The sequence below is a fragment of the Thalassophryne amazonica genome, chromosome 16 (assembly GCF_902500255.1).
Source record: "Thalassophryne amazonica chromosome 16, fThaAma1.1, whole genome shotgun sequence".
NCBI lineage: Eukaryota > Metazoa > Chordata > Actinopteri > Batrachoidiformes > Batrachoididae > Thalassophryne > Thalassophryne amazonica.
This window is the reverse complement of record NC_047118.1, coordinates 7,224,615-7,238,266: the sequence shown is the minus strand read 5'-3', so window position 1 is coordinate 7,238,266 and position 13,652 is coordinate 7,224,615. Positions and strand designations below refer to the sequence as shown.

The window sequence follows — 13,652 nt, the reverse complement described above, 5'->3', positions numbered from 1 at the left end:
GAGTAGCGATATTAATCAAAAACTGTTTAGATTCCTGTGTAATTTATTACTTTATATGACATTATATCCACATGGTCTGAATAATGAGCTGTCTCAATTTTTTAGCACATATTTGTGTGTTTGTGTTGAAGGGATTTGTGAGTGTATTTATATGAACATGTATTTTTTTTTTTTACAGCAGTTTGTTAAATAAATAAATGGATAAATTAAAAGATAACAATAATGACAACAGTATCAATGTATTGTAAATATATAAAATGCATAAAACAATAACTGCCATAAGCTACAAAGCTGCAGATGAAGAATAATATAATATTGAGATAAAGATCGTATAAATTCATTATGCAATTTCAAACATTATTTTTTTATCCCTGCAGAAAATTTTGTTACAATATTTTAATTTCAATAAAATATTTTTCTACATTCAGACCTGAGCACACATACACACATCATGTAAAGAGCTGGTGTGTAACACATATAACACATACGTTGAAAGCCTGCCATGCAGTTGTAACTAGCTCAACGCTAATGTTAGCATTAGCACATGGCTAATGGTAAACAGGCGGTTGTCTTTGGAACATTTATACTTTATTACACTTTGTCATACTTCTAATAAACATTCAGTGTTTTCAGAAAAACACTGAGAAATATGCTGAAGTTCCTTTTTTTAAGTCACACTTAGGATTTCGCTAATTTGAGTAAATGGGTACCTGACAGTTTCATCCATTAATTGTTTGTCTTTTTTAATTAAATGATGTTGGTCCTGCATCTGTCCATCCAGACGCCAGTGGACACAGAGGACGTACAGCCAGCCCCCAACATCGACCACCTGCTGTCCAACATTGGCAGAACCGTGCTGCTCGGAGAGGCGTCAGGTGAGTGCGCCGGTTAAATACTTACAGCTAATCTCCGCTAAGTAAAACCAACAGTAGCATTGAAGTAGCTGCACTTTGCAACAAAACACAAATGCTGCATTCGGCTGAAAACTGGAAGCAGAAAATTCTCTACCAGAATACCGTAAAGGCAACCTGCTTTTTCAAGGGAAAAGAAACAAAGTAAAAAAAAAATAAAAGAAAGAAAAGTTGTGTGCAGTCTCCAGGCAAGATATTTTTAAATTGTAGAGTGTTCTAAGGATTTTAACATTGGTTCCCGGTCTGATTCTTGTATTTTCTCAGATATTGCACATTAAAGTCAATCTGCTGTACATCCATGTTCATCACATGTCAGCTGATATTTAAAAAAAAGATCTGGAAGTTTATTGTTGTTATTAATAAGTATTCATGTATGAAAACTGCCGAACCAGACCTGGCAACCGTCAAAAATAGACAGTGCATATTGAAGCAAAACAGACCACAAATAGGCTTTTGAAACATTTCTGAAACACGGTGTGATGCTGCTGGTGAGCTAGAAAACGGCTCATAGACGGATTGAGCAGAGAGAATCCTGTTTAATAAATGTGATGATTGACCCCAAAAATACCTTAATCAGCCCAGATTTCGATCTTTGTGATAAGATCGGGACATCCCTCCTTTTAAATTCTTGGCTTCACCCAGAAAACATTACAGGAGAAAGATCTTTTTGAAGCACCCTCATAGATTTGAGCCTGAAGTCAGAACTTTTCTGTCTCATTTTGCTTGAATTGACCATACATGATCAGTTTTATACAGATTTGTACTTTTTAAATCGAGCATTATTTCCATGAGCTAACGTGTTGGGAGTGTCAGCTGCTGTGATGGCTCGCTGACATTTTACCACATTCCTTGGCTGAGCTTCCGTATTGGACTGACTGACAGGGCAAGATTCCAGATTTTTGAAAACAGCTCGAATGCAGCAGGAGGACTTAAACTCTTACATCCATCAGAACTTACTGTGCATGATTATTCATCTTTCCTTTCTGTTGACCTCTCGTCCCTCCACAGTGCTCATCTTTCACTTTCTCTCTACATTTCTGCATTTCCTTCTCTTAGCTGAGCCTGTGGAGCAGCCACTACTGCGGTAGGACGGAAACTCCCACGGCTGTGTACGTGTGTGTGTACATCTGTGGTCCCACCAAATAATAAAGCGATGAATAATGAGCCACATATGGATTTGTCAGAAATTTCAGTGATTATTCAAATAATGAGCCACGTATATGAACATTGTGTAAACAGTTAAAAAATACTACGAGTGAGTGCGAGTGATTGTGTCAGCACACACAGCGCAGCTCATCTGATCGATTATAAATGAGATTTTAAATCTATCATAAACATACTTTACAGCTGTTCATAAGAAGGAATGAACATGCAACTGTTTTACCAAGCCATTACAAAATAAACATTAAACATTTGGAACAACATTTTAGGCTGTTCCAAATATGTTCTCCACCTCATGCAGCGCACGGGAGAGGGAGAAAGAAAAGTAGCAGCTGAAACGGTCCCTCCTGTGATTCCAGAAGCGATTACAGGTGTTTTCAACAGTCAAACTCTGACAGAAAAGAATTAATCCGCTAAAAATAATTATTTTATTTACAGTGTCCAGTGCACAAAGCAGGTGAGATTGTCACGACAATCTGTGCGAGAGGGCAGAACCAAAATAGCCTGTCCTGTCCTTGTAGCCACCAAGTGCTCAGATAATGGACCTCTAACAGCCTCGTCCTCACCACAAACATGCCTCTAACATCCTCGTTTGTCCTCGTAGTACCTCGTATACAAACTGTCCCACCCTGTTTTTGATCACTTTTGAACCTCTTGAAATTAACACCACGCTCAGAGATGAGACTCGTTAGCTGAATATTCTGCCTCCAAGAGCCACTATTCACCAACATTTGTTGAATAACTGGACTCGTACCAAAAAAAAAAAGCCATGCTATGTACAACCCCTGGCAAAAATTATGGAATCACCGGCCTCGGAGGATGTTCATTCAGTTGTTTAATTTTGTAGAAAAAAAGCAGATCACAGACATGACACAAAACTAAAGTCATTTCAAATGGCAACTTTCTGGCTTTAAGAAACACTATAAGAAATCAGGAAAAAAAATTGTGGCAGTCAGTAACGGTTACTTTTTTAGACCAAGCAGAGGGAAAAAAAAATATGGAATCACTCAATTCTGAGGAATAAATTATGGAATCACCCTGTAAATTTTCATCCCCAAAACTAACCTGCATCAACTCAGATCTGCTCGTTAGTCTGCATCTAAAAAGGAGTGATCACACCTTGGAGAGCTGTTGCACCAAGTGGACTGACATGAATCATGGCTCCAACAGGAGAGATGTCAATTGAAACAAAGGAGAGGATTATCAAACTCTTAAAAGAGGATAAATCATCACGCAATGTTGCAAAAGATGTTGGTTGCACACAGTCAGCTGTGTCTAAACTCTGGACCAAATACAAACAACATGGGAAGGTTGTTAAAGGCAAACATACTGGTAGACCAAGGAAGACATCAAAGCGTCAAGACAGAAAACTTAAAGCAATATGTCTCAAAAATCGAAAATGCACAACAAAACAAATGAGGAACGAATGGGAGGAAACTGGAGTCAACGTTTGTGACTGAACTGTAAGAAACCACCTAAAGGAAATGGGATTTACATACAGAAAAGCTAAACGAAAGCCATCGTTAACACCTAAACAGAAAAAACAAGGTTACAATGGGCTAAGGAAAAGCAATCATGGACTGTGGATGACTGGATGAAAGTCATATTCTGTGATGAATCTTGAATCTGCATTGGGCAAGTTGATGATGCTGGAACTTTTATTTGGTGCCGTTCCAATGAGATTTATAAAGATGACTGCCTGAAGAGAACATGTAAATTTCCACAGTCATTGATGATATGGGGCTGCATGTCAGGTAAAGGCACTGGGGAGATGGCTGTCATTATATCAATAAATGCACAAGTGTACGTTGATATTTTTGGACACTTTTCTTATCCCATCAATTGAAAGGATGTTTGGGGATGATGAAATAATTTTTCAAGATGATAATGCATCTTGCCATAGAGCAAAAACTGTGAAAACATTCCTTGCAAAAAGACATATAGGGTTAATGTCATGGCCTGCAAATAGCCCGGATCTTAATCCAATTGAAAATCTTTGGTGGAAGTTGAAGAAAATGGTCCATGACAAGGCTCCAACCTGCAAAGCTGATCTGGCAACAGCAATCAGAAAAAGTTGGAGCCAGATTGATGAAGAGTACTGTTTGTCACTCATTAAGTCCATGCCTCAGAGACTGCAAGCTGTTATAAAAGCCAGAGGTGGTGCAACAAAATACTAGTGATGTGTTGGAGCGTTCTTTTGTTTTTCATGATTCCATAATTTTTTCCTCAGAATTGAGTGAGTCCATATTTTTTTCCCTCTGCTTGGTCTAAAAAAGTAACCGTTACTGACTGCCACAATTTTTTTTTCCTGATTTCTTATAGTGTTTCTTAAAGCCAGAAAGTTGCCATTTGAAATGACTTTAGTTTTGTGTCATGTCTGTGATGTGCTTTTTTCTACTAAATTAAACAACTGAATGAACATCCTCCGAGGCCAGTGATTCCATAATTTTTGCCAGGGGTTGTAGGTCATTATTCATCGTTCATTATTCGGTGCGACCAGGGCTACTCCCTTACAAGTTGGTGTCCCCCTGTCAGTGTCACACAGACAACCACAGGTCTTCATAAGAAGTGTGTCACTCAAATGCCACCGCAGTCTGACCAATGAATAAAGGCATGAATGGTGGCTCACTGTCTGCCTCACCGGGGGTTTGATCCACTCGTCTTTTGGGCCTGTGAATTTGATGGCTGGTGGAATTCTTGTTTTGGAAAAAGAAAACTGAAAGCTAAAATTGAGAAACAAACTTTCCCCCAACTGCACTTCTGTTTCTGAATTACAAAATACAAAATAAACACTTGATTTTTAATGTCTGATTTTATGTGAAGACTCTGTATGAAATTTTAATGACTAATGTAGCAGCCAGCAACTATTTATTTCCTCTGTAAAGATTTAGTGGTCTAATGATGTCCTGTGCAGAAAATGAACACTCCCTCTGTGTGTGTGTGTTATCTGAGCTTTTCTGTCCTTTTTACATAGTCGTGCTGATAGCATGTGCATGTTTATTACATATGAGTCCCACCCAGTCAAACTGTTGCTCCTCCCTACGTCTATAAGAACAAGCGGTGCATAAAAAGTGGTGGGCTGTAACAACTTGCCAAAAAACCCTCTAAAAACCATTTAGTGGCAAAAAAGGGCCTTTGCAGAAGAATGGGGTACTACTAGAATGAACATAATCTTGCTTTTTCCACTTTACCATTCCACCTGTCAAAAGGCTCCAACTGACTTTCCTTCTTCTCACTATGGAATAGGGAGGGGAGGATTAGCTGAAGAGGAGGTTTTGGTCCTGAAAACCTAAAGCTACTGTGACAGTTTTAGCTTGTATTGATAGTTTCTACAATAAACAAGTATGACTAATTAGTAAATGAATGTGTTATAACTGAGAAGTCATTGCCCAGCCAAATACTTATGAAGAATCAGCTAGTACTTGCATAGCTGTTTGCATAGCTGTTGTTGTTGTTGTTGTTTTGGCAGCAATTTTCCAAAAATATCTCCAAAATTCACATTAGGGGCTAAAAATGTCGCTGACCAAGAATATAGTCTAAATAGAATCTGCATGCATGTGGCTTTTCATGGAGAGTCACTGAACCTGTTAAAAGGCTCCAGTTTCTCTTCCTTCTGCCTCTGGGGGGATTGAGAAAGAGTGGCCAAGGAGGGAAGCTTTGCTAACATCATGAAATGTGGTGTGACATTTAGTGGGAAAAAGGCATCCACAGCACCTTTAAATTCTGAGATGGAATATTCATAGCTGTGACTGCAGAAATGGATGGCAATCAGTTCATTCATCCGGTGGAGTTCTGTGCCACCTGTTAGGTTGAGTATTATAATAATAAACAGTGGCACAATATGTTGTAATGTAAACAAAAAAAATCCATATAGAAGTTCTAAAACTTTGTGACACCATGACCCCAAGAATAAGCACTCAAACACCTTTGTAAAGTTACAGTCAGTCAGTTCACAGAGATATTGACAGTTTCCAGACAGTAACGTCAGTCACTGTTCTACAAGGAGGCTGATACAAAAATGTAAACACCAGTATGGGGTCAGGTGCTTTGCAAACAGGCAGTCAAAGGTCAGCAGGGTCGAGGACAGAGGCAGGCTGCAGCTGAGCAGTCAGCAAGCAAATCAGGATTTCAAGGGTTTGGCAAAAAAATTTATATATGTTTTACAAAGAAGTAGTTGTTAGTGTTTTTAGCTCTACTGTAGACCAAAACGAAACAAGCCTGACAGAGGGTGAAAGTTTCACTAGTTATTATTGCACACTGATTAATGATTGGATAGTGTGCAGTCAGGTGACTCAACAGGACCAGCATTGAAGAGAGATAGAGAGAGACGGAATTTTTCAACTTCAAAATGCAAAAGCACTCACACAGTGGACAGAAAACATCAGTAACTGCTGTGACAGAGTTCCATAGCTGCATTTTAGGAAAAAGGTTTTCAGATGCAAACACCAAAAAGAAGCGTAAACCCACCACTGGCCTGCTACTTGGAAAATAAATTTACTTTCACGTGAGAAACACCGCCATCTAGAGGTGCTTATGGGTCCACCAGCCCTTCACTTATCTGTGGGCTTCCCAGCGTTTTTGGATGTGTGCAAAGACAAAGCTGGACTTTTTGTCTTGTGTTGATCTCCATGCTTGTTCTTGTTTGAGCGATTGCGTCACTTTTCCTCCTTCTTTCGGTGGTTGATGCAATCAGCATTTTAGGTGATGTCATCTCTGGGTGCTGTGATTTCTGAAAGGGCTTTACCTCCACTACCCTCTTCCCCAATCCTTTTCCCCCCTCTGCTTGACACACATAATGTGTTTGGTCTGTTGGTTCTGAGGTCATGTCAGCGTAAGATGGCACAGAGACGAGGTCCAGCTTTGTAATGTCTACCAGTAGATATCTGATCAAATGTCCAAAACAGACATTTCAGAAGCACCACATGTTTTCCACCTCACCCTGCTCCAGCCACTGCTTAGACGTCAGGTGGGCTTAGTCAATCAAGAGATAGGAAACATCACACTTAACTAACCAGCTGTGGCTGCAGCAGGTAGATGTGGAAGATCTGCAGGCCACGTGATCTCCAGCAGCGAGTTTATTAGCTTAAAACGGACCTTAAGAACAGTTATTTTATTTGGGCAGAAGCAGTTTTTTACCAAATACTGTCAAACGTGACTGTACTCTTTAAAGACAAACTATCACACCAACTGTCTCTGTGACATCTACCTTGACTGTTCTCTTCCCCTTGATGGCTGTTGGTTGACTTTCTCGATCCCGTCCTTCTGATCTTCTGTACTGTTTCTGTCCCCAGATTCAACCAACAGTGATTCGGCTAAATCAAAGGTAACATCTCCTTACGTGGTACAAAGATACTCAAAGAGTAGCTCATATTCTAACTAGGGATGTAATGATACACAAGCTCCACAATATGATACATATCACAGTACACATCGTGATTCGATACGTTTTGTGACACATACTAAGTGTAAGTAAAAAAGTCCCTTTGGCTTGTCCCTTTTTACACTCAGGGTCACCACAGCAGATCTGAGATGCATTTTGCATTTTGATTTGGTACAAGTTTTATGGCAGATGCCTGACCCGATAAAACTTCACATTACATGGAGAATGGGCAGAGGTGGTCTTGATCCAGAAACCTTCCACTCTAGAAGCAAGTGCACTAACAGCTTGGCCACCATTCTAGGATTGGGGCATCACTCGCACCCTTTTTCAGTTTTATCAGCTCTGGGATTTGGGATTTTTTTTGCATTGTTGTGTACTTTTATTCTCTACATTATTCTTTCATTATTGGAGTTTATTTTGTTTTGTGCTTTGATTCATGGAAAACCCACCCATTTTCTTCCGCTTTATCCGGAGTCGGGTTGCGGGGGCAGCAGATCAAGCAAAGCCGCCCAGACCTCCCGATCCACATACACGTCCCCCAGCTCCTCCGGGGGAACCCCGAGGCGTTCGGAAGCCAGCCGAGAGACGTAGTCCCTCCAGTGTGTCCTGTGTCTTCCCTGGGGCCTCCTCCCAATGGGACGTGCCCGGAACACCTCTCCAGCGAGGCGTCCAGGGGGCATCCGGAAAAGATGCCCAAGCCACCTCAGCTGGCTCCTTTCGACGTGGAGGAGCAGCAGCTCGACTCCAAGCTCCTCCTGAGTGACCGAGCTCCTCACCCTATCTCTAAGGGAGCGTCCAGCCACCATGCGGAGGAAACTCATCTCGGCCGCTTGTACTCGCGATCTCGTTCTTTCAGTCATGAGCCAAAGCTCATGACCATAGGTGAGGATCGGAACGTAGATCGATCAGTAAATCGAGAGCTTTGCCCCCCTACTCAGCTCTCTCTTCACCACAACGGTCCGATACAGCGACCGCATCACTGCAGATGCTGCACTGATCCGTCTGTTGATCTCACGCTCCATCCGTCCCTCACTCGTGAACAAGACCCCGAGATACTTAAACTCCTCCACTTGAGGCAAGGACACTCCACCGACCTGAAGAGGGCAAAGCACATTTTTCCGGTCGAGAACCATGGCCTCGGATTTGGAGGTGCTGATTTTCATCCCGGACGCTTCACACTCGGCTGCAAACCGTCCCAGTGCACACTGAAGGTCCTGATTTGATGACAGGACCTTCCGAAGAGGAAGCATAGACTGGGGACTCAGAGGCAGACTCATCCATTACCCAGGCCGAAGTCACCGAGGTGGTTAGAAAGCTCCTCGGTGGCAAGGCTCCTGGGGTGGATGAAATCCGTCCTGAGTACCTTAAGTCTCTGGATGTTGTGGGACTGTCTTGGCTGACACGCCTCTGCAACATCGCGTGGCGGTCGAGGACATTGCCTCTGGATTAGCAGACCGGGGTGGTGGTCCCTCTGTTTAAGAAGGGGGACTGGAGGGTGTGTTCCAACTACAGGGGGATCACACTCCTCAGCCTCCCCGGTAAGGTCTATTCCAGAGTACTGGAGAGGAGAATTCGACCAATAGTTGAACCTCGGATTCAGGAGGAGCAATGTGGTTTTTGTCCCGGTCGCGGCACACTGGACCAGCTCTACACGCTCCATCGGGTGCTCGAGAGTTCATGGGAGTTCGCCCAACCAGTCCACATGTGTTTTGTGGATCTGGAGAAGGCGTTTGACTGTGTCCCTCGGGGCACCCTGTGGGGGGTGCTCCGGGAGTACGGGGTCCGGGGTCCTTTGGTAAGGGCTATCCGGTCCCTGTACGACCACAGCAGGAGCTTGGTTCGCATTGCCAGTAGTAAGTCAAACCTTCATGGAAAACCCCTATACAAATAGTTACTATCTACTACGATAAGCAGCAGATTTGTTGTGTCCCAGGGTTCTTGAAATTGAACAGTATATCCACCTGGTGGACAATTAATGCATGTACAATAGAATTTCATTAAGTGTATTATTATTGACATTAATAATTATCATTTATAACAAAAGTGTGATTTTTTTTTTTTTTTTTTTTTGGAGGTATATAAATCACATTGGAGTATTCGTTGCAGGACCTCCCAAACTAGTAAAAAAAAATGAAAATAAAATGCAATTTGTACTCTGGAAAATACAGTAGTTACATTACCTTCATACTAATTATGTAGAAAGTCATCTGTGGTGAATGTTTAAATTTAAGGAAACAAATTATAAATTGCAATCCTTGATGTTACGAATAATTTATGATTGTTCTGCAAGACATCATTATTTCTTCCATGCAGTGGTTGACTTTTCATGGTATCACGATACTCTCTTCAAAAATCAATATGATTCGATACAGGCTCCATAAACCAATTATCATGATTCACGATGTATCATTACACCCCTAATTCTAACAGAAATTTACACGAATGTCCGATGGTGCCATAGTGATGATTGTTTGTTTGTTAGGGGTCTTGGGGATCAAAGAAAGACCTGACGGCTAAGGACTTCCTGGCTCTGTCCATCATGTCAGCTGTTACAGGGCGAAAACGCAGGAAGCGTCACAACATTCGTGTAATGGGCAGCAGCACCGACGACGACTCTGTGCACAAGCCGTCACAAACCGGGCATTTAGGGGGAGAGGAAGAAGACGATGATGACGCAGAGCTGCCAGTTGGAGACACTGCTCCTCGAGCCGAGGGAGAAGAGGATGATGACGAAGAAGAGGAAGAGGAGGTGGAGGAAGATGAGGAAGTTGTAGAAAACAGAATCCAGGTTAAAAAGGAGATACATGAAGAGGCCTCAGTTAATTCTCGTCAGCTGTGCTGGAAAGAGGAAGAGAAAGTGGAAGGAAGTCCGGCTGCCACGCTGCTTCACGCGGAGGAGGCGCAAGCGGAGACGAAGGGGCCGACTTGGCGAGCACCAGAAGACGCACGCTCTATTGTCTCTGGTTACTCCACCCTGTCCACATTGGGGCGGAGCCTGGGGTCAGAGGGGAGGGGAGACGATGCTGATGATGAACACAGCGAGCTCGTGAGCGAGACGGACAACGAGAGCGGCTTCGCCTCACGCTCCCTCACTCAGGAGAGGCCCGATAAACATCCACAAGCCGCGGTGAACACACAGCCGGCAGCAGCGCAGCACAGCTTCCTCTACACGCACTACAAACCCCCTGTCCTCGCACCCACAAACCTCCTCGCTCCACCCACACATCTCACACACATACAGGATGCTGCGGAGAGGAGCGACGGAGGTGCCCGGTCCACCACACCCTCATCATCCTCCTTTTCCTCTTCTTCTACCACTCACAAGCTCCACCTGCGGCCTTCCTTCAACTCCCACAAACTGATCCAGTGTGACACGCTCGCCCGGAAGAAGCTGAAGAGGGACAAGGCCAAGGCTCGCTCCCTGGACTTGTTGGAGCTGCCGGGGACGGCACCTCTGGATGTGGAGGCTCGGCCTGGGTCACAGTGTGCAGCCAGAGAGAGGAGGGACACCTCCAGGACTAACCCTTCCTCAGGCAGCAGCCAGGAGAGCCTGCACCTGACCCGGCCCAGTCCAGCTCAGGCACCCAGCGAAGCCACTTCCTTCACCCCGACTGGACCTGGTAGCAAGTTGCTGGCAGAGCAAGTTCGTGCACATTTTCTGGGCTCGGCTGATGACCTGTATAATGTCGGACTGAGAAAGCCTCTGTCGCCTGAAACAAGGAGGAGGAGACGGGCATGGCGAAGACACACCGTGGTGGCCTCCCCAACAGAGGCATCCAACAAGAGACTCCCACTGAATGTCAACATGTTTCCTCTGAACCAGGTCAAAACACCAGTGTTGCCTCATGACCCAGAAGGACTTGATTTAGGACCAGCTGCACGTCAAGCACCCACCTCCAGATTCCACCAGTACCTGTGATGTCAGTTCAGCAGCACCCCCCCCCCCCCCCCCCCCCAAGGAGAAGATGGTACTGATTCTGAATGGAGTCCAGAGCTGCTGACCCCCTGCAGGTCAGTGGATGGCACCGAGGTTGCACGAGGTTGTGGTTCATGGTCACTGGCAGCACAGAAGACCGACCAATCAGCAGGTCTTTGAGAGTGGTCCAACCAACGCCCACTCACCCCCCCCTTTATTTTTTTTAAATAAGCTCCACTTGCATGGCAAGGAGCGCTCCAGTGTTGCCAAAGCTTTTTTCTTATTTGTGTGATTTTATAGTGTTTATCCAGAACCGGGACAGGGACACAGACGGACCTCGTCAGTCTATGACACAACCACAAATAGTGAGTTCAGTAATAAGTTTGACAAATGCAGCCTTCCTCTGGTTCTTTACAGAACGGTGCTTCTTAGCAAAGTAGGGTTTACCAGTTACTATTACGTTTTAAAATACACCGAAACTACTTCAGTGGTCCAAGACAGAGACTGTAGACAGGAAGACCCACTCATAAAAAAACCACTGTGACTAACTGTTTAACCAAACCTTAGCCTGGAAGCTAACCATACTTCAGCATAATATGTGACGAACCAGGGGACAAACGGAACACAGTATTAATTACAGCAGTAAAAACTTTTTGTCCAGTATCTGAGACTAGTTCCAATTTGCCAAAATAAACAATCTTGTTGTGCAAAAATTGTATTGTTGCTGCCAAAATTGGAGATAAGTCCAAATAATTCAGTGGGCCATGGCACGTCTCGACCACAGCATGTGGTCTCTCTCCTTATTTTATCTCTCGCATACATGTGACGTACGGTTAGCTGCCGGGTTGAGCTTCCATAAAATACACAGTTAATCTCAGCCTTACAAAAACAGTAACTGGCCGGATTGGAACCATTCCAAGAGGATTTCGACCTTTGAGTCCAGAGCAGATTTTTTTTCTTGTCGGTCTTCTTCACCTGTTACACCTCAGACCACACACACTGTAACAACACACCTGTTACAAACACACCATACACACTTGTCTCTTTGTTTGCGTTTCTCTGTGTTTGTGATTATGTCCCAGTGTCTTTGCATTAAGTGATTTTTGTAACATTTGTACAAAGCTTTATTAAGTTAACCTTGTAAATATGTTATCTTTATTGTTTTTACTTTCTTAGTTGTTTTTTAATGGTTTACAAAAGCGCGTACATGTGCACAGTCATTTCTTTCAAGATGTTACTTGAAATGTTTCCCTTAATATATTATTTTTGTTTGTTTTGTATTCAATATATATTTTATATATTATATACATATTGTAGAAAGTAATTTGAACTTTTATTGTGTTTTCACCTGTTCAAAGGAGACCAGATAAAAGCGGAAAATACTAAGTTTTTTATCCCTTTATGTTGCCTTTTTTTCTGATTCTCAGCACTGTGCAAAAAAAAAAAACCCTTTAACTCATTACAGTGTTTGAAAGAATAAGTAGACTTTTATCTGGCGACTGTTCATGCAATAATGCGACATCAGCATCAATTGTATGTGGCGGTAATTCTTACAGCTGATGTCATGTTTGGTGGCTCAAAGCGATGCTTTATGGCCGACCTCGTTTCTTCTGTGAGTCGTGCTTGGGATTACTCAACATTTCCTCCAGTGATCTGCTCAGATTTACTCAGCTCAGAAGAAAGTATGTTCTTTATTGTTCTCCAGCCACAGATGCCTGGTGGTGTTAAAAACGTGTCGCTCATACAAACGACATTTAGCTTTCTGTTGGGGGGGGTGTCGCATGGCAGAGAAGTTTTCGACAGTTTACAGTTGTGTCCTGAAAGTTGAGTTGAGGTTGATTAATTGCTTATCATGTTGGTAATAAAACCACGTGAGAATGGAATGCGTTTAAAAAATGTATGCATACGCATATCACGTCTTTTGTAGAAACAACAACAAAGATTGAAATGTTTGTTTCAGATTCAGTCTGTCGTAACCAAATATTTTGTTAATAACTCACCTTATCCTCGGCGAAGCAGAAGATGTCTAGATACTCTTTATCAGGTTTTTGAAGCTCGGTTTTTCATCCTTTACCAACTCGGCCATCAGTCATTTGTTGCTTGCGGTTAACCGCGCAGAAAACTGGGTCACCTCTCGTATCTAGATTACACGTTGTCGTGCTCTAGAAGGGCTCAACGCTTTTGGACAAATCGCGATCGTAGCTTGTTGTGTCGTTTCTGCTCGTCCCGTGTGACGTCAGCTTCAAGTCTTTTCCTCGTCATTGTGGTTTTTTTGTTGCTTTTG

The 13,652-nt window shown here is 43.1% G+C and overlaps 1 protein-coding gene across 7 annotated transcripts in view; it reads left to right on the top strand.

Annotated features, from left to right (window-relative positions):
• Nucleotides 1-13,395, top strand: part of arhgap23a (Rho GTPase activating protein 23a) — a 201,235-nt gene extending 187,840 nt beyond the window's left edge. For all 7 annotated transcript variants that reach the window (XM_034189548.1, XM_034189546.1, XM_034189544.1 and 4 more), the window contains 3 exons: nt 782-875; nt 7,364-7,395; nt 9,935-13,395. In XM_034189548.1, coding sequence (XP_034045439.1) covers nt 782-875; nt 7,364-7,395; nt 9,935-11,371 — 1,563 coding nt within the window. In that variant the 3' untranslated portion in view covers nt 11,372-13,395. The remainder of the gene's footprint in view (nt 1-781; nt 876-7,363; nt 7,396-9,934) is intronic.
• The last annotated feature ends 257 nt before the right edge of the window (nt 13,396-13,652 follow it).